The 25,703-nt window shown below is 47.8% G+C and overlaps 1 protein-coding gene across 1 annotated transcript in view; it reads left to right on the top strand.

Moving 5' to 3' along the window:
- The window catches only part of STAB1 (stabilin 1), a 1,160,316-nt gene that overhangs the window by 826,126 nt on the left and 308,487 nt on the right, over window positions 1-25,703 (top strand). The window contains exon 54 of the mRNA XM_069643183.1: window positions 10,248-10,307. Within this exon, the coding sequence (XP_069499284.1) occupies window positions 10,248-10,307 (60 nt within the window). The remainder of the gene's footprint in view (window positions 1-10,247; window positions 10,308-25,703) is intronic.

Here is a 25,703-nt window from a genome sequence, read left to right as displayed (position 1 = left end):
GCAGTTGGTGAGGCAGTGGAGCGACCTCCTTGGTGAGGTGGACCATTCAGTCCAATAACTGTGCCAAGACTGCATGGAGCCTTGAACCGCAGATCTGCAGCGGAGCGGGACAGGACGAGAGGTAACAAGGAGGAGATGCCCACCAACCCCAGGAAGAGCGGACACCATACACGGAAAACCCCAAAGGTAATGGGGAGTAGGGACGGTCCAGCAGGGGTGGGGGGAGGCGTGAGAGGCTGTTCCCAGCTTCAGGCCAGTCATAAAACCAAGGACTTTAACAAGAGGAGGGAGCTATCGGAAGAGAGAATATTCGAAACAAAGTGTAAGGCAATTCAGCCAAAATCAAGATATTGCCGATCCAGGGAAATGTGTAATCACATCAGGTAATATACAGAAGGAACTGTGTCAACTGATTGACTGTATAAGAACAAAATGGTAGAAGGGAATCATTCTCCCCGGTGAAGGTTTGCTAAGAAGAATTGTGGAAAGAGACTGAATCGGGGGGAGAGAGGGCATTCTCCTGGCTCAAAGAACAGTCACAGTACTTGAGGAACATTGAGTCCCCGTTTCCTTTATTTTGTTGAAGTAGTGACAGGGCTATGGAAGGAGATTTGGGCTAGAGGACTAAAAGACCTTAGCCCTCATTACGACCCTGGCGGAAATCGAAAAACGATGGCGGAAATGCAATACCGCCATCGAATAGCGCTCGGTGCGATTATGACCCGTCACCGTAAAGTACGATGCCATTAGCGACACCGTAGTGAACGCCAACGCTAACTGCACCAAGTACGCGCACGCGCGCCATGCCAAACCGTAATTACCACCATGGCGCAACGGTACGCGAATTCTGACCCTAGCGGACATGTACCTAACGCCATCAAGCATGGCGGAAAGTACCATTCCGCCATGGTGAGAAGTACGGCATCGCGAACCAACCGTAAAAGGCCCTACTGAGTGCCTGTACACCACTCCCTGGCCACATTGCACAACTCCTCGTAGGTGCAATGAAGTCACACAATGCAACCAGTGAAATGTACAAGTCACCCATGCATGCCAACGAACAAATGAATCTAGGGGCTCCAAGTGCCTTGTGAGTGGCCATCCATATTTGCCATGGCACCATTGCCGCACTGATGCAGCACAGGCATGTGAAGGTTCCAGTCCAGCAACATGAACTGAAATATGAGACAAACAAAAACAGGCCCCCCCATCGACTGACACCAGTGTAAGGCAACATTCAAAGCAGTATCCTGAGTGAGACTGCACCAGCCCTGTACTCCTGCCAGTAAACAAACCAACCATCAGCATAAGCATGTACCACACAAGTTGGCAGAGTGACTGAGCAGCCAGGCTCATCTCAAGAGGGGCCAATGGGAGCTGCAGGGCACAGATGGCACGAATACAGAAGCTATTCCAATGGACATGACCTCAGTCTCCCTCCAAGAAACGCACGCAAACACAGGCACCTGTGACCAGCCATAATCACATCATTCCACCAATCCACCTGGCTGACCGGCATCTGTTACACAAAAGCTAATCCCCCGCCCCTGAGCATGACATCATTAAAACAGTCATAATGGTAGCCCCTATCCCTGACCACACTGGGCTTCGTAGGCAAACGCGCCCAGTACAGTACCACGCAACTATACTCAGAAGCCGGAACCCAATGCAGATCTTCTCACAATACATCGCTCCACAAATAGGAATATGCTACATTACTTGCAAAGAAGAACGCTACACGGTTAATATCAGAATAGAAATTTAATGCACAACAAAATCACCAAGCCCATACAGCCATTAGGTCATGTACTCCAAAATATATTTCATTATTGTGGGCTGCATCCGCAATAAATGACCAGCTTCTTCTTGTGTGACGCCCTGTACCTTCATGGTACACAGGGGCTACATTCACGTTCAAAAAGGCAACATGGAAGCGCCTAGAACCGCAGGGCCGTCCCATTAGGTAGGCACTAGTCCAGCTGAAAGGTCGATATGTTGCTCCTAGCCACTAGTACTGCGTAAGGGCATGTGGCCCATTGGCGATCGTCCCATAAGATCGTAATGGTGCTCCACTGATTAACACGAAGCAGCAGGTGTCGGGAGTAAAAGCCATCTGCAGGAGTGGCATACAGATGGCAGCGGCAAAAGGGGAGGAGATACCTGTCACCCAAATGAAATGAAAAAGAATAGTATGGGCATCAGAACTTCATTTGAATTACTCACTTCAATGATCACACTAAATCCACAGCCATATGCATGCTAGCCCACTCAAAAGGATTATTCCCACCCAGAAAATCACTTGCGAATCATAACTATAAAAATCGAGGTGAAAACACTATTACAAACGAGTGTTTGTGTGCATGCGTCTGTCAAAACAGAATCCATTAGATGGGATTAGTAACGTGCATAGACACAAGTGTTTGAAGGCACGTCGAGACAGGGAGGGTTCAACAAGGGCAGATAGACGATGGTCCCACTATGGCAGCTCTGCATCACATAGCGCAGGGGAGGTGGATAGATTCCAAAAAGCCCTGTACATGGCAAACTCTCCATTAAATCATCTGTCCATGCATCCATACATCATTCCCTCATCCCGGAATGAAAACGCCTGATTATTTACTCACATAACATGTGAAATTTCCATTGAGTCTGTGCGTAATGCAGTCTGCAAAATCCACTGTGCTCCAGGCCGGAATTCCAGTGTTGTGAAGTAACATGTATTTGGGAACGTCCTGCCTTATCGTCCACTACGCTATTGCGCATCCCATACTATTCATATCAATCATTGCATTCACGCCATGGCCCCTGTCCCAAGGACATTAAACAATAGAACGTTATATTTGCAGTCAGACCTGTGGGCGTCTCCTCGCCGCTAGCTGAAAACCGAAAGCGCCGTCCTTCGAATTCCTCATTTGCAACATCACGTCGAAAAGGCACCTGTGACCGCTTGAAATCACAAATTCATCCATGTAGTGCGGCAGTGTGTGAAAATGGCAACTGGCTTCACTCACAAATGGGACGCCCCGCCCGTCGGTGAACCTCGGTACAGTGCTGCATGAGGGTCCACCGTTAATCGAGTACTACATTCCACTGACCCTTCACAAGTTTGTTCGCGACTGCAAAGATAGTATGTGAAACAATGGGACCATAGCAGAATGAACATATGAACCAATATTTCACTGCCATCGGGATCAAATACATGATTGTAATAGCAAGATGCCATGCGTCGAATTGCAGCGTTGTGTGCGGGACGTGCTCGCCCAAAGGGGATTGCAGCTTGCACAGGTGGAATGAATCACCACAGGTGGAGGCTATACAGCCTGAAAACACATAAATTGCACACCCAACCCCCTCCCACAACCACACCCACTCCAAAATGCTACCGGCAGGACTAGCGATGTTGGCCCTGGGGGACCTGATAGCACTGCAAGTACTCCAACTTCAAGAAGAAGACGAACACCAACTACTACAACAACCGGCCGCACAGAGGAGACGCAGGAGGAGGAGGAGGGCAAGGCAGGGCCAGCAAGGCCCGCCAGCACAGCCACTACCACCACGCAGGCAGCCCGCAATCCCACGCCTCCGAGCACATCCGTTCAACCTCACGGATGAGCAGATCCACACCCTCTACCGTTTGGACCGGGACACCATAACCGCCATTGTGGACATGACACAGGCTGACCTTGTCAGCATGATAGATAGTCCAACCGCCATCCCACCCCTACTGAAGGTGGTGTCTGTACTCCACTTCCTGGCCACAGGCACCTACCAGCACACAGTCGGACAGTTGCATGGGATTTCACAGCCAGTGTTCTCACGGACACTATTGCAAGTGCTCGATGCCCTCCTGAAGCACGCAGACGACTACATCTCTCTACCACGCTCGGAGCAGGAAATTACGAACACAAAAGTGGGATTCCATGCACTTGGCGGCATACCGGGTTGCATTGGTGCCATCGACTGCACCCATGTGGAATTGGTCGTCCCACATGCCATGGAGGCCCAGTACCGCAACCAAAAACAATTTCATTCTCTTAATGTACAAATGGTGTGTGACTCCAACAGGATCATTACACATTGTTGTGCCCGATTTCCTGGATCAACCCATGATTCTATGGTCTTGAGGAACTCTACAATACCACGCTACATGGAGCGACACGCAGGGAACAGATCCTGGCTACTCGGTGAGTCTCATTTCATGCATGATAATGTGGGGTATGTGATGCGGCAATGACCTGGCAGGAAGGGGGGGGGGTGCGTACGTAGCAATGTCATTCCACAAACATCCTTTATTGTCCACATACAGGTGATGCCGGGTATCCACTGAAGAGATGGCTCCTTACACCACTCCGGAACCCACAGAACCAGCATGAGGAGGACTACAACCATGCCCACTCACGTACCCGTGTAGTCATAGAACAGGCATTCGGCCTACTGAAGACTCGTTTCCGCTGCCTCAGCAGGTCTGGCGGGGCACTCCTGTACCGCCATGAGAAGGTTGCAAAGATGGTCATGGCATGTGTCATGCTACACAACATGTGCGTACGTAGAAATGTGCCCATGCCCCCTGACGCAGAACTGCAAGCACCTGAAGATGGTCATGATGAGGGTGGGGATGTGGCAGCACCTCAAGGAGTCCGCGAGGCACAGGAGAGCCGTGACATTCGTCAGATTCTCATTGATTCATGCTTCTAGCACTCACGCCTGGTGGCTGATACATGGACACGGGACTTGTGGCACTGTGTGTGTCTGGAACATGCACAATATGGACTGTACGCCTATAAAAGCCTCGTACACAAAGATCAATGTCCACACATCTCATTGGATGATTGTGCAATGTTTATAGCATATGTGAAATTATGTTACACACCCCATCGACCCGCCACCCAAGTGAGCCCAACACACCCCCTCCACCCTCCTACCTCCCCCCCGAACACAAGTGTCCAAAGATGCTCATTGTCAGTGGACAGACGCTATTGCAAGCCCCCTCTCCGGGTATCAGGGGCACCCCTGCCTGTGGAGCGCAGGTTCCTTCCAGATCTACGTTGGGGGCTGCCCTGGACGGAACTTGCAACGGATGATGTCTCTGCCTGCTCACGTCCATGCATGTCCCTAAGGGTTTGTGAGAGCTCAGTGAGCACACGGCGCACAGCGGCAAGTTCAGCACATACGTCTTTGGACGTCGCATGCAGTTCCCCCCTCAGGCTCTCGGTGCTTCTCTCCATTTGTACTCTCAGGCTCTCGGTGCTTCTCTCCATTTGTGCCCTTAGTGTCTCTGTACTTCTCTCCATTTCTGCCCTAAGTGTCTCAGTTGATGTTTCTATGGCTGCCTTAGTACCCCCACATTCATCAGCATGGTCCTTGAGGAGCGTGGCCAGTTGCTGCTGTTGCACGATCACCTGGTCGAGGGGCTGTTGCCTCTGCTGTGCCATGGCCATTTGCGGTGGTGTCACAGAGGGGCTGATCACCTCATGTTGCCTTGCCACAGGGCTTGTGGGGGATGGCCAGTCGTCGTCTTGTGGGTGCCCCTGCGTGGTATCCTCGTGGTGTACGGGATGAAACAAACAGGGGGATTGAGACAGGTCATGGATGGATCCTACATCGACATCCCCGTTTTCTGTGTCGGAGCATGCTGCCATTAATGCAGTGTCACCTATGGTGCTGCTGCCACCAGAAGCAGTGCCTTCTGTGGCATCCATTGTGGGGACCTGTGGTGGTGCTGTTGTGGGCATGCTGGCTGCTGGGGTGCCTGTTGAAGTTCCCTCCTGTGTGCTGCCACTTGATTTGTGCTGCTGCCGTGTCTTGATCCGTGCAGCTGAGGTGGAGGGTCTTTGGCCGTTGGTCTTGGCCCTCTTTGCAGGTGTGCTGGTAGGGGTGTCCTGGAGCTCGTCGTTTGAATCGGACCCTGTGGTGGAGTAAAAGAGGGCGAGCGTTATTAATGGGTCTGTGGAAATTGGAATGGCAATGTATCACATGCATTGGGGTGGTACCTGAGGGTGATTTGGGTCAGGGCCTTGGAGGTGGTTTCATTTTTGTGTGGATTGAGGATGCAGTTGTTTTGCAGCCTGCAGTTAGGGTGTGCCTGCTGCACGTGTAGAGGGTGTTTTTAGGATTTTTAATTATTTATGTATTTAATGTGACTTTTAAAGTGCGCTATCAGGCCAATGTATGGGGACGTTCTCCTGGACATGTGTTACTGTTGCACTATGTGGACACATGGTACTTCACATGATTGGACATTGTGGATTTAGCATTGTTTTATTTGGGCCACCTACCTGATTCTTCGGATGTCTGCACTCCTTTCTCCATCCCTCCGACTCCCTCTATACTCTCCATTCCAATGGTGGAGGCACAGATTTCTTCCCAGGGGGTCAACTTGATGGGTGATTCCGATCCTCCCCCGGTAGCTGTGGCAATGTTACGGTTGGCGGATAGTATGCTCCGTAATCGTATCCGCAAGTCGTCCCATCGCTTTCTGCATTGCTGTGGGTTGCGGGGTGCGGTCCCCACCGCACTTACCCGCTGTGCCACCAGGGCCCATATGGCCTTCTTGTTCGCAAGTGCCGTCCTGGTCATTTGCGTCGATAAGACGACGGCAGCATTCTCTTGGAGGGTCTCTGTGAGCACGGTGAGTTCCTCACGGGAGAAGTGGACCTGCCGCTTGCGGTCGCACGCTTTTTTCGCTACTTTTCCCATTTTTATTGCTTTCACTAGGGTGGATGACGGGTTGGGATGTGTCTCAGGGTAGTATTTTTTATGGTTGTGTGGGAATTCTGATTTTATAGGTGTACGGCGTGCTGTTTCCCGTTCCGGGACCATGTTTTTACTTCTGTTTCCGTATATTTACGGTCACCGTACTTTCCGATTGCCGCTCATTACGGTGACCGCTAAGATGGGTGGTGGAATTGCACCTAGGGCGCCGTACGACGGCGGTGAGGGGCGTTTTGGGGACATTTCCGCCATCGCGGACTTTGCACTTCCACCATGGCGTAGTGCTCGTGCCCGATGGGTCGGAATTAGCCGCACTTTACTCCGTCGTGCAATGGCGGAAACGCTATTTACGCTATGGCGGTCAGGTCAGTCACTTTCCGCCAGGGTCGTAATGAGGGCCCTTTTGTTTCGGACATTCTTACAACATGCACCTGAGTATTGTTTTCCTTTGTAGGGTTATCACCAGAGAGATAAGGATAGTTAGGCATTTTTTTTTTTACTTTAAATAAAACACAGTTTGAAATGGCACTTCTGGCTCCGTCTCCTACTTCCGGCGTGTGTCACAATGTGTTTCCTTTTCTAACGGCATGTTGATGGACACTCTGCATGCATTTTTCCTAAATTGTCGTACAGCATGATTTACCATCACAGTAATTGAATGTAGAGTGATTTACTATGGGGAAACAAAGCACACCATGCACACAGCTCACAACTAGCACGTGTCGCTTTGATGGTCTGGCATAGCAGAATGCAAGTTGCCTGCCTTGGGTCTGTGCGTTGCTATCATGCATGTGCCCTGATGGGTGATTAGTTTTTCTTGTTCAGGTTTGCAGTGTGTGAGTTCCTTCCATTATGGCTTCACATACATGGCTACCATAGTACATGGCATTGCTTTCTGGCAGTGTTGCATTGTCTGTATGCAGTGTTGTACTGTGGCATTCGATTTGTAGGTATGTAGTCAATTTCATTGTGGTTCCTGCAGTCGTATGTGTGTGTATTGCTTACTTATTGGGGCAAGATGCATCCCCGACATTACTACTGCATTTTCATGCATGTCCTAATCCTGTAGGTTGATAGCTGTCATGTGCGGGATGAGTAGGCAGGTCCTGCATGTGCAGGGGCTTGACAGGTGTGATGAATCGCAGGTATTCACCCCTTCTCACCAAAGGAGGTGAGCCTGCTCAGCAAGACTCTTTCTGGGGGTTGAGGCAAATGGGACCTCACCGGGAGAAACTCCCCCTTTGGGCACAAGAACTCCCGGTCCTGTGAGGAACTCAATGGGCCATCTACCATAATCGCAAACGTGGGACTACATGTTTGAACAACTAAAGTGGCGTCAATACTGTTGGCTGAAGGCAATGCAAAATTAAATCCATTTGTTAAAGAAAAGGAAGATGTCTCTTTAACAAAAGACACGTATTTAACTGGAACGAGTAGGAGAGAAGAAGAACCTTGTGCGCAGGGAAAGCCCCCTAACATCATTGCGCCTTGAGGAGGTGGAGCCAAAGCAAGTCACAGAGGGCCTCATCACGAGTTGGGCGGTAACGCCGGCGGTATTAGCCCTACCGCCAAACCCCCTGGCGCTATTAGCGCCGGATCACGGGTTTGGCGGTAACGGAATTCCCCATTCCCCACTGAGCCCATTCGGGAATGCCCCATTCCCCATTGGGCTCAATGGGGAATTTTCGCGCTCTTACCGCTGGCGGATTTCCCGCCGGCAGTAATAGCGTGAATTTTCGGCATATTTCCCCCCAGCTCAGAGCTGGGGAGAAATTTGCCAAAGCCCTGATTGAGCAGACCCTTAAATCCGGCGGTAATACCGCGACCGCCCGATTTAAGGGTTACCGCCAAACTCGTGATGAGGCCCAGAGTCTGCAATTTTCAATGAGGCAGAGAACGCCAGCATGAGACTCTGGAGATCCGCTGTGTGCTGATGTGAGAAAGGCATTGTGAGGAACGAGCAATCCAGTGGTGGCGTGACCACAATCCGAGCATGGTGAGCAGGATGCCTGAAGAACGCTGCCAAGAACACTACTATGGGAAGCGTGGAAAAATTCCGATTGCCAGTACGAGTGCAGAGTAATAACCAAACAAGGAACCAGAAACGGGAATCCAACGAGCGAGAGGAACGAGAAAACACACCTAAGTGAGAGTCAACCCCCGCCACCATCCCTGCCATAGAGAAGAGTTACCGGAAGAACTGGGAGAAGCAGGAGGTTGTTGGGACATCGTTATAAATCCACAGAACCTTGTTCCAGTTTTAAGGATGAGTAAATGAGACTCAAACTGTATAATTGGAGTTGTAAGGAAGTGATGAATAACCCGACCAGGAAAGAGGGTTATTATCCAATGAGAGGAACTCGTCCCAGTCCTAAGGACGAGATACCAAGAGAGAAACCAAGTAAGAGCAGAAGTGAGAAACCTGTAACATTAGGGTTTCCTGGGAGGATGGGAAGAACCCCTATCTGCTGAGAAATTAAGATTGGAGCAAGTCTAACATAAGCACATGTAATGAGAAACAGGATACACAAATCTTGAATGAACAAGATACAATAAGAGACATTGTCAGACAAAGAAGTTGTGACAAAGTGGTTCTAAAAAAGGGTCAAGATAAACCCACCACAGGACAGCCACCTGGAAGTAGTGAGAAGAAAGAGTCTGCAAGTGATGACAAGAAGGTGAGAGAGGAAGGGAAGTAATCGTAAATATAGAACCAGAGGAAATATGAAAGCAAGCCTATTCTTGAAGAACTACTAGAATTGATCTCAACGACTATCCAAGCAGATTATGTTGAAAAATATGTCTACCACATAGACTGTAAAGAGCGGCAAATACATTGGACAGGTGGGCCGCTGCATAGAAACGTGCTTTCATTACATTTATCTGTGCTGGGGTGGTGGGCAGGGAGATGTGCTGGGAGGCATGGCACAAGACTGCTGCCAACACCTGAACAAGCACATATGAAAATATGGGCTGGCACATGCCATGCAGCATGCCCATAGTGTGCTGGTAAGTGCCAGTTGCAAGGAAATGGAGGACCCACCTAAGCTTCAGCAACAGTTATGATGTTAATCCTGCTCTGTATGTCGTCATCGATCAGGAAGAGTAGCTCTACATTGAGCTCCCTTTTCAGCAGGTCCAGGGTAATCATCTGGATGTCAGTTAATGTCCACGGTATGGGCCTGACCCGGGTAATGTGCCGTCGCCTTGCATGGTGTCTCCTCATCCTCCTTTCTACGCCAATTAGAAAATCAGGCATACCATTATCCTACCTGAATCTCAAATGTTGTCAAAAATGGGGTAGCCTAGAAGTGATTATTTCATCTTATCTACAATCAAAAGAAACCATCCAGAATCCAAAACTAAAGTACTACAATAGCAGGATGCCATGACCTCAAAGAAGAGTGTGAAAACGCTTACATCGGTCCTTAGTGCTTTACCTCTTGCTTTGACTTACCTCGGGACACGCATCTTGTGAAAGTAAAGCCAGTACGAAACCAGCCTTTAACTAAAGTCATGTGTGTTGTGTTTTTCAGAATTCTGTGTGTGGTTCGTGCAGCTTCGCCCCCGCGTGTCCTGCAGGATCTGTCCATAAGGTAAAGTCTTCCACTTTCTTTAGTGCCATGTGACTTGCCAACTGCTATATACATTTGTGTGTTTGCGTCAGTCAATCACTCCAATAACTTTATTCGGATATAAAATACAATCCATCAAAGTACGAACAATTGATGAAAAACATGTAACAATAAAAATATATGATGCAGATAAAAAAATGGGCCTCATTATGAGTTTGGCGGTGTGGCAAAAAACGGTGGTAATGCAGTGGTATTGCAGTTATCATTGAATTACCGCAATGCCGATCTATGGGTTCAGGGGTAAGGTGGAGGAAAAGCCTCCAGCAAAATGCTGGCGCTAATTCTTACTGCCAAATAATGGTAATTCCGGCAGACTTACCACCCGCTTTATCAAAGCCGGTGGTAATTCTGCCGAAACCCCCATGGAGTCCTGTTTACTCCATAAATGGGGAATAACACTGCTATACTGGCACTTGTAATCTGGCAGTAATTCTGCCAGACCAAGTGATGGTAATGATAAATCCATTTGGTGGTATCGCAACGGTAAATCTGATGAGATACCTCCAAACTTGTAATGAGGCCAAGAGCAAGTAAAGTGTTCATAAAATATTTCCGCAGGCTCAAGTAACATCACAAATATTGGAGCAAACTCCAGGCCACCACATGTGTATTAACAGGATAGAATAAAAATCATGGCTGGCCTACATTGTTTAAAATTAAAATTCCGTAATTCCGTAACAATTTTATTGTTCTTCTCCTAACTGACTTGTAAACTGGACAGAAAGAAAAATAAAAAGAGCAAAAGGTCTTCGGTATTGGCCTTGCAGAGCAAGCAGTCTGACTCATTAGAGGCTGGTAGTTCCTCTCTTGACCTCCTGGCTGTAACAGCCCTAAAATGTAAAAGATCAAGTCTAGCTCTGGGGAGCAGAACTCGGTCTGGTTTGAAATTCGTCCATAAAAGATATTTAGAGGTACTTAGTATGCATGGAAAGAAGAACGTGTGAATGGTTAGATATTTTCTGCAACTCCATTTGTTTCTGCTCTGACTTCATATGAGCCATGAGATTCTGCAATACTACTTTTAATAGGTCACAGTAATAACAGAATGATTAACCAGTTTGTTGTACTTTCCCCAGCATCTCTTTACATAGGAAATCCAGGCAATTGACAGGTAGTTTCCTAAAGACTGAAAAATATTTTTTCAAGAACACATGAGTTGGGCTACATTTCGTGTATAACCAGACTCTAAACCACTGTTTGAATGGTTCAGTACGGATCTCAACATCAGTCTATTACATTCCCAAAACCTTCAAAATTAAGCCCACTGGTTGTGATGTATACAACTTGGCAAAGCATAATACACCACATTCCTGTGACATTTTGCTTTTAGACGGCTGTATTTGAGAAGTCACATTCAACCTAGAGATGAATTTAAAACCCAGATAATCATAACAGGCAAATCTGCACTCGGTCAGGCCCCTGCTTGACAAAGCATGATTTCTGATTTGGAAGCGTTGATGGATAGATCAAAGGTGGACATGAAATCAACTTACGCCGTGACCAAAGTCTGCAATGAGCGAGGGGTACAGTATCAGGGCATACATCAGTGCCGGTATTGACATACCACCCAATGTCGGCACATCAGCGTTAAGATCCAGTGAGTGTTTAGATGATCATCATAGGGCCTCATAACAGGTTTGATGGTAAATCACAGAATTACCACCAAACTACAATTACTGCCACTCAGTCCTGTGGTGGTACAGGTGTACATCACCATTTCTGGAGTACATAGGACTCCACAGGGATGTTTGTGTGGACTTAGCAGTGATACTTCATGGTAAATCTGCCAAGTTTTGGTGGTAAGGTAGAAGATTTACTTCCTGGTAAAATTTCAACCTTACCGCCAAACACTTATTGTGGTGGTGCAATAATGCGGCAGTAGAATTACTGCCACTGTACTGCCATTTTTATTACACCTCTGTACTTGTAATGATGTGTTTTGGTCCAGAATTGTGGCTATTCCTTTTTTTAATAGATGCATGTCGAAGTTCAAATCGCAGAGAAGGGCTCGCTGAGAGCTATACATAAACATGATTAAAATCCATGTTCACACGAACCCAGCCAAGCGCAACACCACTCACTCATTAACTCACAGACACTCACTACACCAACAGCTATTAACAGTTCTCATTAGCAGACACTCACGTAAAGACCCACATTATAACACTTAAGATAAGGGGTCTCAGAGTGACTTACCAGAGCTTCACCAAGTGCTAACACATGAGATCGTAAAAGCTAACAGAAATGAATGTAAGAGTTATTGTGACGGCTCATTTGGAAAAGTATTCTCCTACTTATAGGCATCTAAATAATCAAGGCGTTTGGTGGAGGACCTTAAAGTGAAACAAAGCACCAAGTTTGACCTGCTGGGTATGATCAACTAGAAAGGAGTGAAACCATTTCAATGCATCATTCGACACCGAGGCGACCAAAGACAATCTAGATACGAGAATGTCAAAGTTAACTGTGTTGAATGCTGCCAATAGGTCTAACATGACAAGTATGATGACCTCACCTTCGTCAGTGGCTTTTAGTAGATCGTCCCAGATGGTAATAAGTGCCAATTCAGAGCCATGACTTAATCGGAATCCCGATTGTAAGGTATCAAGGATATAATGTGTTTCTAGGAAATTTTAAAAGTTTGAGGTGACAACATGTTCCAATATTTTAGCTGGCCATAAAAGACCTGCTAAAGGACGATAGTTAGCCAGCTGCGTATGATCAAAGGATGGTTTCTCCAAAATAGGGGTAATAAATGATTTATTTAATGATAGATAAGGGAACATGACCCTGAAGCAGAGAGGCATTCACAAATGACTGAACAGTGCTACTTAAAACCGATGCATGTATCTTGGCTCGATATATGCTGCAATAGGGTCATAGCCCATTATGGTAGGTATGAGCTTGCTGATCAGGTTAGTAATGGTATTTAAACGAATAGGTGAACAAGAGAAGCTGGGAGAGTTGTGTCCTCGCATGGAGGGATCTTTCGAGCTAAAGACCAAGGTATCACCAATGGCAGGATCAAAATTGGATCTAATCCTGTTTATTTTATCAACAAAAAAGTTGTTAAACTCATTTACAAGTTTCTCAAAAAAGGGAAGGCTAGATCAGGTACAGGTAGGCTGGGCAAACTTTTGAATAACCTTGAACAGTGACCTGGATAGATTTTCAGCAAGGTGTATTGTCTTTGTAGACTTTGAGATTTGGCCAGAATGATTCCTTTCTTATAGGCTTTTAGTGCAGTTTTGGCCATTATATGGTCATTAATATTTCGTGATCTGAGCCATATTTATTTTGTTGAATTCGCGATAGTGTCTTTTAAGACTCCTGAAAAATCATTATACCTTTGATTGTTGTGAACTCTGGATTTCTTTTGGACTTTAAACAGGGCAATACGATTGCAATTTGTGGTAAACCTGGTCATATAGTTCTGAAACATCTCGACGCAGTTAAAGTCGGAAGGCTGGGGAATCAATTTATCCAATATGTCGTCACTAGTAATACGGTCAAGATCTCTTTTATGACGTGAGAGTTGTAAGGATACTTGTGGATTAATTCTATGACGATTATAATCAGAAAGTATGAAAAAGCTGACCGCAAAGTGTTCTGACCAGGTAACTGGTGTGACATTGTGGCAAGAAAGTTGAAACCCCAGAGAGCGGCCAATATCCAGGCAGTGACCACCCACGTGGGTCACTGCCTCAGGTGAAGGTGCAGGGATCACCAGATATAAATGGACACAACTTGAATGCATACTAGGAATGTACACTAGGACAAGTAAACACAAACCTCAAAAGGCCTACCCGAGAAACAATTCTCTTGGCAGAAATCAGATTGCATATCAATTGTCCTAGCACTCCAATCAATCAAAGGATTATGCAGAGTAAGCCAAGGCATTCCCAAAATTATCTTTAACAAAGGGGCATCAATCAACTCAAAAGATATCCTCTCACTGTGACCCCCGGTTAACTCCAGAATCAAATAACTAGTTCTGTGAGTAATTGGACCTGAAGAAAGAGAAGTCCCATCAACTGCTCTAACTTGCTCAACAACCTCCTTCTGAATAATAGGGATTCCCAAAGATTTAGCAAGCCCCCAATCCATAAAGTTCCCAGTGGCTCCTGAATCTACCATAACTGGACCTTTTCCCTTAAATTCCATCTCCAAAAACAAGGATACATCCATTGGGATATGCGGAACAGCAGTCTGCACGGTGTTGGAGATCTGCTGCACCTTGCCCGTTGAAGAAGAATTTCTTTTTGGTGTGAAAGGACAATTTCCTAAGAAATGTCCACTTCTTCCACAATATAAACGCAGATGATTTTCTCTTCTCCTAGCCCTTTCTTCTTTAGTTAAAGGACCCGGGGCCCTGGAAGGTGGATCATTCCCTTTCGTTTTCATATACACTTTAGGTTTATCCACTTTGACTAAAGACTTAAAATCACTCTGACTATGACGCCGCTCCGCTCTCCTTTCACTCAAGCGAAAGTCTAATTGAATAACTAAATCTATCAGAGCATCACAGGTAGAGGGCCGATCTACAATTCCAGATAAAGCATCCTTTAACTCATCTCTAAGGCCTCGATAAAAAAACGAGGCCTGTTTATCCTCGGGCCACCTGCTTTCTAAAACCAGGGACTTAAATTGTGTAATGTAAGCAACTAATTCTCTATTACCTTGTTTCAATTCTAAAAGCTCCCCATCCACCTCCAAAGATATCTGCCTTCTGTCAAACATTTTTCTGAAAGTTTCCAGGAAACTAGAATAATTTCTCAAAACTTCACTCCTTTGAGTCACCAACAACCCCGCCCAAGCAGAGGCCTCCCCCGAGAGATAAGACAACATGAAAGTTACTTTGGAAGCATCTGTAGGAAAAATCTCAGGCCTACTCATGAAATGTAACTCACATTGAGTTAAAAACACCCTGAATCTCTTAGAGTCTCCTTGATAACGTTCAGGGGGCGCCAAGGGAACCGGCATAACTAAACTTCTGACTCCTTCACTAGCATGTGAGGGCCATAATAAATGCAAAAACCGGTCACCTTCCTCCCTTACTAACACAGGTGGAGAACCTGAACCCCCCAGACATCTCATCCTCTCTCCTTGCTCCCATCTGCTGAATTTCTGCCACCTTTCCATTTAAATCCTTCACCTTTTGACTAAGTGAAGCATTCTCACTACGAGATATTTTTAACTCTTCCCGTAACTCCCGGATCAAAGATCCTAGAACCTCCATTGAAGTCTCGTTGGGTTCATGTCAGCTCAGGCAGACTAAGGTTAATGGCCTTTCATTCTGTCAGGCTGAGAGATATCCTGTGTCCGCGGAAGCTGCTGAACCCCTGACAATCCCCCTGAAATGTAATCCTCAGAACCATTTTATACTCGGCTCTGTTAACTACACCCCGAAGGGAAAGGGGGAAGTGGACAACATAAGAAACACCAGGCTGGCGACGTCTAGACTAGCTGATGCTGAACCTGCAGTGAATACATAAGAACACACAAAATCCTCAAATTACTTAACTACCTTTTGATTTTGAAAACTCTATATCCTTAACTAAAATGTAAAGAATCATACCTGGTTCTTCTCTTTAAGGATCTTAGAGAAGATAGGAGTAATTGCTGATAAAATCTTTCTACCTTCTTTTTTGCTTTGAAAATCTTGAAAATAACAGCAACTCCTTTCGAGTAATGTAGCCTTAAGAACCTTGACTCATGCCTTTTAAAACTGTATAATGTTCCAGTTATGATGGACTTAAAGGAATCCAGTTCTTCTTTCTTAACAAAGTACATAGTCTCTTTAAGAACTTGCAAACTTGTCCACATGCGCAAAGATTTACACGTGCAGAACACGCGCTGAAGAAAATACGCGCCAGAGAAAAACACGCGCTGAGGAACACACGCGCTATGAAAACACACGCTGAAGAAATCACGTAGCAGTCTTTTCTTGCACTCGCGTAAACGCGCAATAAACACTCGCGCTACGAACACACACGCTGTAGAAATCACGTAGAAGTCTTTTCTCAGGCTCGCGTAAACGCGCTATAAACACCCACGCTGTGAACACACGCGCTGTAGAAATCACGTAAAAGTCTTTTCTCAGGCTCGCGTACACGCGCTATAAACACCCGCGCTATGAACCCACGCGCTGTAGAAATCACGTAGAAGTCTTCTCTCACGCTCGCGTCCGTGCGCTATGAACACACGCGCTATGAACTCACGCGCTGCAGAAATCACGTAGTAGTCTTTTCTTGTGCTCGCGTACACGTGCTATGAACACCCGCGCTGTAGAAATCACGTAACAGACTTCCGTTACTCGCGCGATTTTAAGAATTAAACGTGGAACTATTAACAGTGTAACATCACAGTTCTACTATTGAATTTACATTTACTTTCTCTAAAAGTCACTAATGAATCTGAGCAACAGATTTACATATCCAAATAAAGTCACTTAGCTTAAGAATGTTTCTTTTCCAAAAGAACTTCTGAAAACTCTCCTGTGAACCTGAATACTTCTCCTGAACAACCCCGAATAAGTAGCCGCTCGACTGCCAAGATTTGAAAGTTCAAATCCACTAGGCCCAAGACTTCAGCAGGAGCAGCTACAAACACGTCCTATCAGCTGGGGTTACGACGATGAAAGTCAGAGAGTGACAGTTTAGAACCTTCATTGTTGGCCTGCAGTTCTCTCTAGCCAATCAAAGCTTCTATTGTAAAACTCCATCTTGCCTTGTGCCAGAGCCAGGAATCTGTATAGAAAAGTCAAGGCCAAACCAACTGCAGTAGAAAACTTCTAACCCACATAGAAATAAAGGGGAATAATGGAATAATTAAAGGAAACCTGACAGTGCTGTACGTCTGCCAGATGGCAATGTGTGCATCTCTGCACACGTTTGCTAATCATTACTGCTCGTATTCCCTTTCGGGACAGATCGCCGTCTTTGGTTGGGCAGTTCTCTGGTCTAGGAGGTGTCCTTGCTCTTCTCCCTCCAGGTTTTCATATTGCTTTGGGAGGAATCCTTGAGAGGAAATAATCCATTAGAAGAACAAATAACTTGCCACTCAGTAATGTTCTTTCCGATGCATGTTCCTGCCAGGGATTCCTCATCGTCCTCCCGACCAGCCCCTTTCTGCGGATGGCTAGTAGACCATAGGTTCTGCGGTCCCTCAGCATCAGTGTACTAGGCAAAAATGGTGGATCTGAAATCATGGGGAGAAGCGCCTCGATATATATACTGGCCCGTCATGTCCGGCGTGGGCTTGTAGATATGTTGGACAGAGCCGACGTGGAGCCCCGCTGCGTCCCCTGGGGAAAGAAATGTTTCCTAAGGTGCGTGACGCCAGGGGTATTTAGACCCAAGACTACAACGTGACAATTGGTCATGGACACATTTTATTTTTTTTACATTTTTTTATTGATTTTATTCAAACAACAAACGAATAACCCAAACCAAACTTACAGTGGATGTATAATTGCTCACATATACACATACATTATTATGTTCTTGCCCACTATATTTCCCGTCCCTCCCCCTCCCGAGCCTACTTTCCCACATTGTTAGTTTCCACCTCTTGCGGTGGGGAGTCCTCTTCCGCTACGCTCATTGAGTCACCATCACTTGGTCAATCATATGAGGGCCCGAATAGTTCTGCTATCAGTTGCGTCCAACTCGACAGGCCTCCAGCTTCTCCCTCTATGTCTCCTCTACACGCTTCCTGCCATGCCACTGTTTCTGCCTCCACCCACTTCTGCAAGTCCCTCCACCACGTTTCCACTTTGGGCCTGTGACATGCTTTCCAACCCATTGCAATCCTTCTCTTTGCTAGGACATACGCTAGATCTTTTAGTTTACTTACATGTTTAAGCTTACGCGGTCTGGGGAACCCTCCCAACAAACAAGCCCACGCAGTATCCACCTTCATACAGATCCCTTTATCTTCCATTTTCTGTGCTATGTCCCCCCAATATCTCGCTATCAGTGGGCATGCCCAGAACATATGCACCATTCCTGCGTTTTCCTCATTACATTTTGGGCACACTTGGTTTCCGGCGTTCTTATATTTAGCTATCTTTAGTGTGGTCAGGTATGCTCTGTGAGTTATATACAACTGTATCTGCTGCAGCCTAGCATTTCTCGATACTTTTTTATGATATCCTTGTACCCTCTCCCATCCCATCGCTCATCGGGTCCCCTACTTCTTCTTCCCAGTCCAGCCTAAGTTGCCTTCTCGAGTCATTATCATCTCATCCAATCTAGACGTTTCATGCCCCCCTTCTGCTATATCATATATCATATCCAGTGTGGTGTCCGGTTCCTCTGCCAGTTCCACCTCGGACCAGGTGTCTTTAATTCGCTGCACCACACCATGATACGTAATATATTGCCCGGCACTCAGCCCCGTTTGTTCCACCAGCTCCTCAAATTCTAGTATCTTCCCCTCCTGCCACACATCCCCCATAGTTGCTATTCCTACCGGTTCCCAGTGCTTCCTAATCCTTAACCTTAGTTGCTTCCTGTTCCCACCACTGTGGACAGTGGGATCTGTGAGGAGAACGGGGATGGCTTGTCCATCAACCGGCATGCCCATTGCCACATCCCCCACCCAAGACCCAGCATCCTTGGACGTCCTCCCAACTCCCGTTTGGGCAACCATATCATCTCTTTCAGGAAATATGGAGCACAGTCCCCCTGGTGCAGCCTATGTTCTAAGGTAGGCTCCTCAGAGAGCCATTTGGCTACATGTTGTAATTGGCTCACTATATAATAGACTTCCCAATTTGGTAATTTAATGCCTCCTTTCTCATACGGATTTTGTAGTTTCCATAGGGCTACCCTGTTCCTCATCCCATGCCATAGAAATTCCCTACATATGCTGTCCAGCCTGGTAAAGAATTTCCGAGGTATGGAGTATGGGATGTTCGCGAAGCAATGCAACAATCTGGGCAATGCCACCATCTTGAGCATCGCCCCTCGCCCCATCATTGCCAAGGGGAGTTTCGCCCAGAACTTCATGCTATTCTCCAGTTTCTTCACCGTTTTTTCGGTGTTATGCTTATGTTCAGCTTCTACCGTATGGTATATGTCTACCCCAAGATATCTGAAGGTTGTGACCTCCCACGGTACCTGTAAAACCGGCAGATTCTCCACCGAGAGCCCTCTATATCTCCCCAGCGGAAACACACAGGATTTACTGTGGTTTACAGCTATACCTGATAGTTCTGCAAACCTCTTCATCACTTCCAGTATATATTGAAGGTTCTCTTCTGGGTATTGCAAATACAATAACATGTCGTCTGCATATAATGAAATGAAATGCGATGTCTCCCCAACGACAATGCCTACTGCATCATATTGCTGCCTTAAATAAATCGCCAGAGGTTCCAAAGCTGAGATATACAGCATGGGGGACCAAGGGCATCCCTGCCTGGTACCTCTACCAAGTTGCCACCTTTCAGAGATCACCGTTCCTGTCTTCACTCTCGCTAGTGGCGCACTATATAGTAGCTCCACCCAATGAAGATATCCTGGCCCCATAACGTAATTGGCTAGGGCCGCTTTTAACCAGGGCCACTTGACCGAGTCAAATGCCTTGACCGCACCCAGTGATACTATCACCATCTCGCCTGTGTCCCTGTCTGTGTGTTCGACCACTCGATGGAGTCGCCTCAAATTACTCAAAATGTTTCTTTTCGGGACATATCCTGTCTGGTCCGGATGTATTCGTTTATTAATGACCTTCTTTAGTCTATTTGCCAGGACCGCTGTTAAAATCTTACTGTCTTGATTCAACATCGACAGAGGCCTATAGGATCCGCAGTCGCTACCAGGCTTATTGGGCTTGGGAAGTGGTATGATAACCGCTTCGCGCAAAGATTCCGGTAATTTCCCAGCTTCATAAGCTTCTTTAAGCATCTCCAGCAACGGGGGTAGTACCTCTATTTTATATGCCTTGTAAAATTTGCTTGGGAGTCCATCGGTTCCCGGGGTTTTGCACATGGGCAGCTGCCTCACTGCTTCCTTTAGTTTCTCTAGGGTGATCTGGGAATCTAGCTCCTCCCTCTCCTCTGCAATAATCTGGGGTAACCCAATATCTTCCAGTATGTCCTTTATCTCCCCTCTATTGCTCCCTGTGACATCCCCATACAGGCGTCTGTAATATTCTGCAAATTCCTGGTTAACCCCCTCTTGCGTATCCGCTATGTCGCCATTGTCTTTCACTATTGTTCTGATTGGGGCCTAGGGGTCTCGTTTTTATAGAGCCACGCCAGGACTCTCCCTGGTTTGTCTCCTTCAGTATGTTGTCTCTCTATATACTTTTTATAGTTGAGATTGCATAACCACTCCCAATATCCTGCACATTTCTGCTGCAGGCCCAGTGCCATTTCTGTATCTTCATTAGTGATACTACCCCGTTCCAGTACCCTTTCTAGCTCCTTTTCGGAGTCCTGTAATTCGTCCCTTTTGACTTGGTTATGGCAATTCCCCTCACTACTACTTTAAAGGCCTCCCAGAGCGTGCCCGCTGTCTTAACACTGCCAGCGTTTCCCTAAATATACTGGGCCTCATTACGACCCTGGCGGTAAGGGGTTTACGCCAGCGTTAGCTGCGCCGACCCCTTACCGCCAATTACGAGGTCCCTTAGCGCCATGGCGCTTTTAACACCTGCTTTTAGCAGGTGTTAAAATCCATGGCGCTAAGGGACCATGGAGTTAATTACGCCACCGTAATTTACGGTGGCGTAATTAACGCCTTCCCCACTCCCATTATGCCCTATGGGGCAAAAATGGGAATGGGGAAGGGTAAATGGGGATTGGGGACTTACCGCCCCGCCAAGGTCGGAATGGGGCGGTAAGTCCGCCAACCACCATGGCGTAAACATAGTTTACGCCATGGTGGTAAAGTCACGGCCCAGGCGGTAACTTACCGCCTGGGTCGTAATGAGGCCCACTGTCTTTAAGGGCCTCTGCACGCAATCGCCATGTGGGTATCCTTCCCCGCGGGGGTCGGTATTGCCACACTAGCATCAATGGCGAGTGGTCTGAGAGGACTCTGGCTTTATATTCCGCCTGCGGTATGTCGGTCATTAGTTCCTGCGTAACATACACGTAGTCTAGTCTAGTATATAGGCCCTGTGGGGCTGCATAGTGTGAATATTGTCTGTCCTGCCAAAATCCAACAATGCATGCAGTGCCTTTGCGGCTGGGGTGGGTCTATCCACTTTAGTGTCTGATCTATCCAGGTTGGGGTTTAGTACACAATTGAAGTCACCCCCCCACAATACCGCCCCCCCTACACTACCACTGAGTTTACCATACAGGGTCCTGAAGTACACAGCCGTGTCCTGGTTCGGGGCATAAGTGTTTATAATGCAGATCTCTCTATTTTCCACCAACCCCTTCATAACCACCATCATGCCATCTGCCTCTGCCACAGAGCTCAGCAGCTGGAACGGGACATGTGGGGCCACCCATGTGATTACCCCTCTTGCATAGGCAGAGTATGCTGCCCCTATTACTGTCCCTCTGCACTTGTTCCCTATCACTTCCAGTTCATCTTGCGTTAAATGAGTTTCTTGTAACAAGGCTACGTCCACTTTTTGTCTGCGCAGGTACATCATGACCTTGTTCCATTTCAAATAGCTGTTAAGCCCCCTGACATTCCAAGTGACTATCTTAAGGTCTCCCATGGTTCATTCCGTTTTCCCTGGGGTGTAGGCTCACCCCATAACGCCTCCCCAACTACAACAAACCACTGCACACAACCCCTTCCCTCCCCCCTCCCCGCCCTACCTTAACTCCAACAAATGCCCAGCTCCATCCCTGGATCTCAGGCTCTCCCGCTTTTGGGTCTACCCCGGATCCCAGGCCAAGACCCCAGCAGGGTGTCACCACACTAACAGCAACCTAACTAAACTCTAAATGGGGTTATGAAGATTGGCCCTGCAAGGCTCCCTAACAAAGCCATAGTTATAGTGCTCACGGATCATGTGTTTCCCCAGCCTGGCATTACCAGTCAACGAGCTGCTTCAGCTACTATAATCAAGTCCCATAGTCTTAAGTTCTGACACCCTCCAGTGCCCCCCATGTTCGTTACTTATCTTCTCCACCTCCTTCCCCAATCTGAACTTCCGACTCCTGGGGGAAACTCTGCATGTCGAGCCATCCCATAGCATCTTCCGGAGTTTCAAAAAACAAAGTTCTGTGTTTGTGGAAAAGTTTTAACTTCGCCGGGTATAGCAACATGTATTTATGTCCCGCTTCTCACAGTCTTCTCTTGACGGCCCCAAAGTTCATTCGGCTCCGCTGCACCATCAGGGTATAATCTGGATAAGCTGTTATGTTTGCCGTCCCTCTCTGTATTGTCCCACCTTTACGGAAGTGCTCCAGGATCCTTTCTCGATCTCTGTAGTTAATGATCTTGCCGATCACCGGCCTTGGTGGATTGCCTGGCGGTGGCTTCCTCGTTAAGGCCCTGTGCGCCCTTTCCACCGCGAACCCCTGAGACAGCACTCCTCCGGTTATCTCCTTTAACAACATATTTTCAATGAACTCTGTGGGGTTGTGGCCTTCTTCTCCTTCCGGCAGGCCAACAATGCAGATATTATTCCTCGCGGCTCGCCCTTCCGCCTCCTGCGCCCTGTTCTCTAGATTGCCCACACGCTGTACCAAGTTCCGACCCGTGGGAAGCACAGTCCGCCGTGTTCGGGCCCATCTCCTTCTCAAGGGTCTCAGTGTCTCAGCTCCGCCAGTAACCTAACATCTTGCCGGAGTAGATTCACGTCCTCTTGCACCGCCCCAACCTTGAGCTCCAGCGCTGTTTTCAGTTTGTTCACTGCCAGTTGAAGCTTGGTCTCCCAGGCCACCTTCAGATCAGCAATCGCAGCAAGGACCTCCTGATTCGTGCTCATGACAGCCACACTCCCAATGGGTACCCTGTCTTTGCTCCTGGCTCCTTCCGGGCCAGGCGATGTCTTAGTATATTCGTCTAGTGTGGGCTGCTTGCCCTTCAGTCTCAGAGGTTTGTTAGACATGGTGCTATGACCCCAAGTCGCAGGTTGGCCCAAGCTTTTGGGGAGCCACCCCAGGAGAACTTCAGGCCAGCTTTTGGTCACAGAGATGGAGTGTGCCCTACCACGTAGCCGCGTGGATCCTCTCTCCAGTTCAGCTATGCATCCAAGGGAGCGCCCTGGGACATGTGCTTGGTTCACCAACAGGTGATTGCTGCGTTTTAATATCCCCGACCTCGGGTGTCAGGCCGTATCCGTGGTCCCCTCAGCATGCGTTTCCATCCTGACCCCGCCTCTCACAGGGCATACCAGCCGGCCAGCGCGCTTGTCTCCTCACCCCCAGGTGGGGTAGCACACACTTAATTTTGATGCTGCTAGCACCGCTCAGGCATGGGGGCGCCAGCAGCTCACAGGCCAGTCCGGCCTGCCCCCCGTCCTATTCGGGCATGTCCGTGCCAGCCAGCTGGTCCGCTCTCTATCTTTTCCTCTTCTTTCCAATTATTGGGGCAGTGCCGGGATGCCAGCACTATTTCTGCAATTTGGCCAAAGCAATGTCCTGTGCCCCCACTATTGCGCCGGGAGCCCCCATGATGCGCCGTGGGCTGCTGTGCAGTCTGAAACCAGGGCCCTCTGCCCACGTTGCCTTATGTCTTATGTCTTATTATGTGCCAGCGCCCCCTGACGCTTCGTTTCTTACTTTCGGCCCGCTCGCAAGCTTTCACTTCCACCCAGCCTTGTGAGTGACACAGCCGCTCCAACACCGCAGCCCGCGGCAACAATGTTAATTGAAAAGCCTTGTTCTGAGGCTTTTCGTTACTTTGTGTCAGCACTCCCTCGCCGCGTATGAGGGGCGCTTCAGTAGCTTCTCCGCTTGGCCTGCCTCGCCTGCCAGCACGGGCAGGTCCTAGCGCCGGCCGCTTACCGCCTCGTATTGTCCTGTGCTCCCGTATTCAGACAAACAGGGCCAGCGACTCCGAGCCGAGGCCTCCCCAGAGGCGCGCGGCCCCCCGCACGGCCCGCACTGTGGCTGCTCACTTCAGGGGTGCCTCTGCCATTCTTCGTTCTGTTCCTCCCTCGTTTCTTACGGCTGCCATTTTGCCTTCTCGAGTCCGCGATTCCGGGAGCTTCGCTTTCCTCAATCCACCGTTCCCAGGTTTATTAAGATACCGGCTTGACAGCAACTGCTCTGCCCAAGTAGTCAAGTGCCCATATTTCTGGCATTAACAGGCCAGTGCAACTGCACTATTTTACAGGATGTGTGCAGGATCACCAGGAGCTCTTCCAAGAGCACTTCTCCTCACATGGCCTCCAAGCCATGCCCCTCATGGACACTTATTGACAAAGATATTTCGGGGAATGAACACTTCTTCAAATAGAACATGTGCATTTAAAATTCACAATCAACTTGCCTAAGTTATCGCAGAAAGAACCCAACCGTATTCTAATGCTTTTGCATACATCCTTCATGTGAGGTGACACACTAGACTTGCAACGACACTTATGAACCAGATATGGTCTATTTATCTATCTCGGATGAACAATGGCCTTGAGTAAGACTAAGGTCGAAACACATGTTGGCTGACCTATTCTGTGAATAAACCATCTATTGGAAGATTTTTTCCGAGGATATATTGAGGATATATTGAACTGATTTCTATGTTAACCATTTAGCGTACCTAATTTAAGTAGGCAGAGCGCGAGACACCCTAATCCCAACCTCATTTCCTTGCCGTGTGGTATGTACCAGGCAGTGGCAGCAGTGAAATCTGGGAAGTGTAGTGTAGAGCCAGCCAGGATCCAACTCTCCCCCATTATCAATGTTGGCCCTCAGTGGGGAGGGGGAGGTAGACTGTTTAAGCTTACTGCAGCTGGGACCCAGAGTAGCGCCCCTGCTACCCCGCAAGTTTTATTTACACATCTGACTGGATACTGGGGCTCCAGAGGGGCTGCACCTGGGCAACTCGTGCCTAACTTTGGAGTGCCATACTGATGGTAACTCCCTGCCCCTCCCCACTGACGGCCAACATTGATAATGGGGGAGAGTTGGATCATGACTGGCTCTACACTACAGTTACCAGAATTCCCTGCTGCTACTGCCTAGTACATATCTGAGGGAGTCAACCCTGCACACCTGCATCCAATAAGCCTCCCTGAAGATTGCTGAGGCATGACAACACGCTAGGAGGAAAACATCTTTGGACTGTTTGAGCTAACTGCAGCCGGGACTCAGATTAGCACCACTGCCATCCCTCAAGTCTTGTTTGCATATATATATATATATATATATATTCAGTTAAAGGGACGTTATGGTTCCAAGTAAAACCAAAAACCCGCTGAAATTCGCCAGTT

This window comes from Ambystoma mexicanum, chromosome 2p (assembly GCF_040938575.1).
Source record: "Ambystoma mexicanum isolate Mex_15411 chromosome 2p, UKY_AmexF1_1, whole genome shotgun sequence".
Lineage (NCBI taxonomy): Eukaryota > Metazoa > Chordata > Amphibia > Caudata > Ambystomatidae > Ambystoma > Ambystoma mexicanum.
The sequence above is the reverse complement of the archived record's forward strand: the minus strand, read 5'-3'. Positions and strand labels throughout refer to the sequence as shown.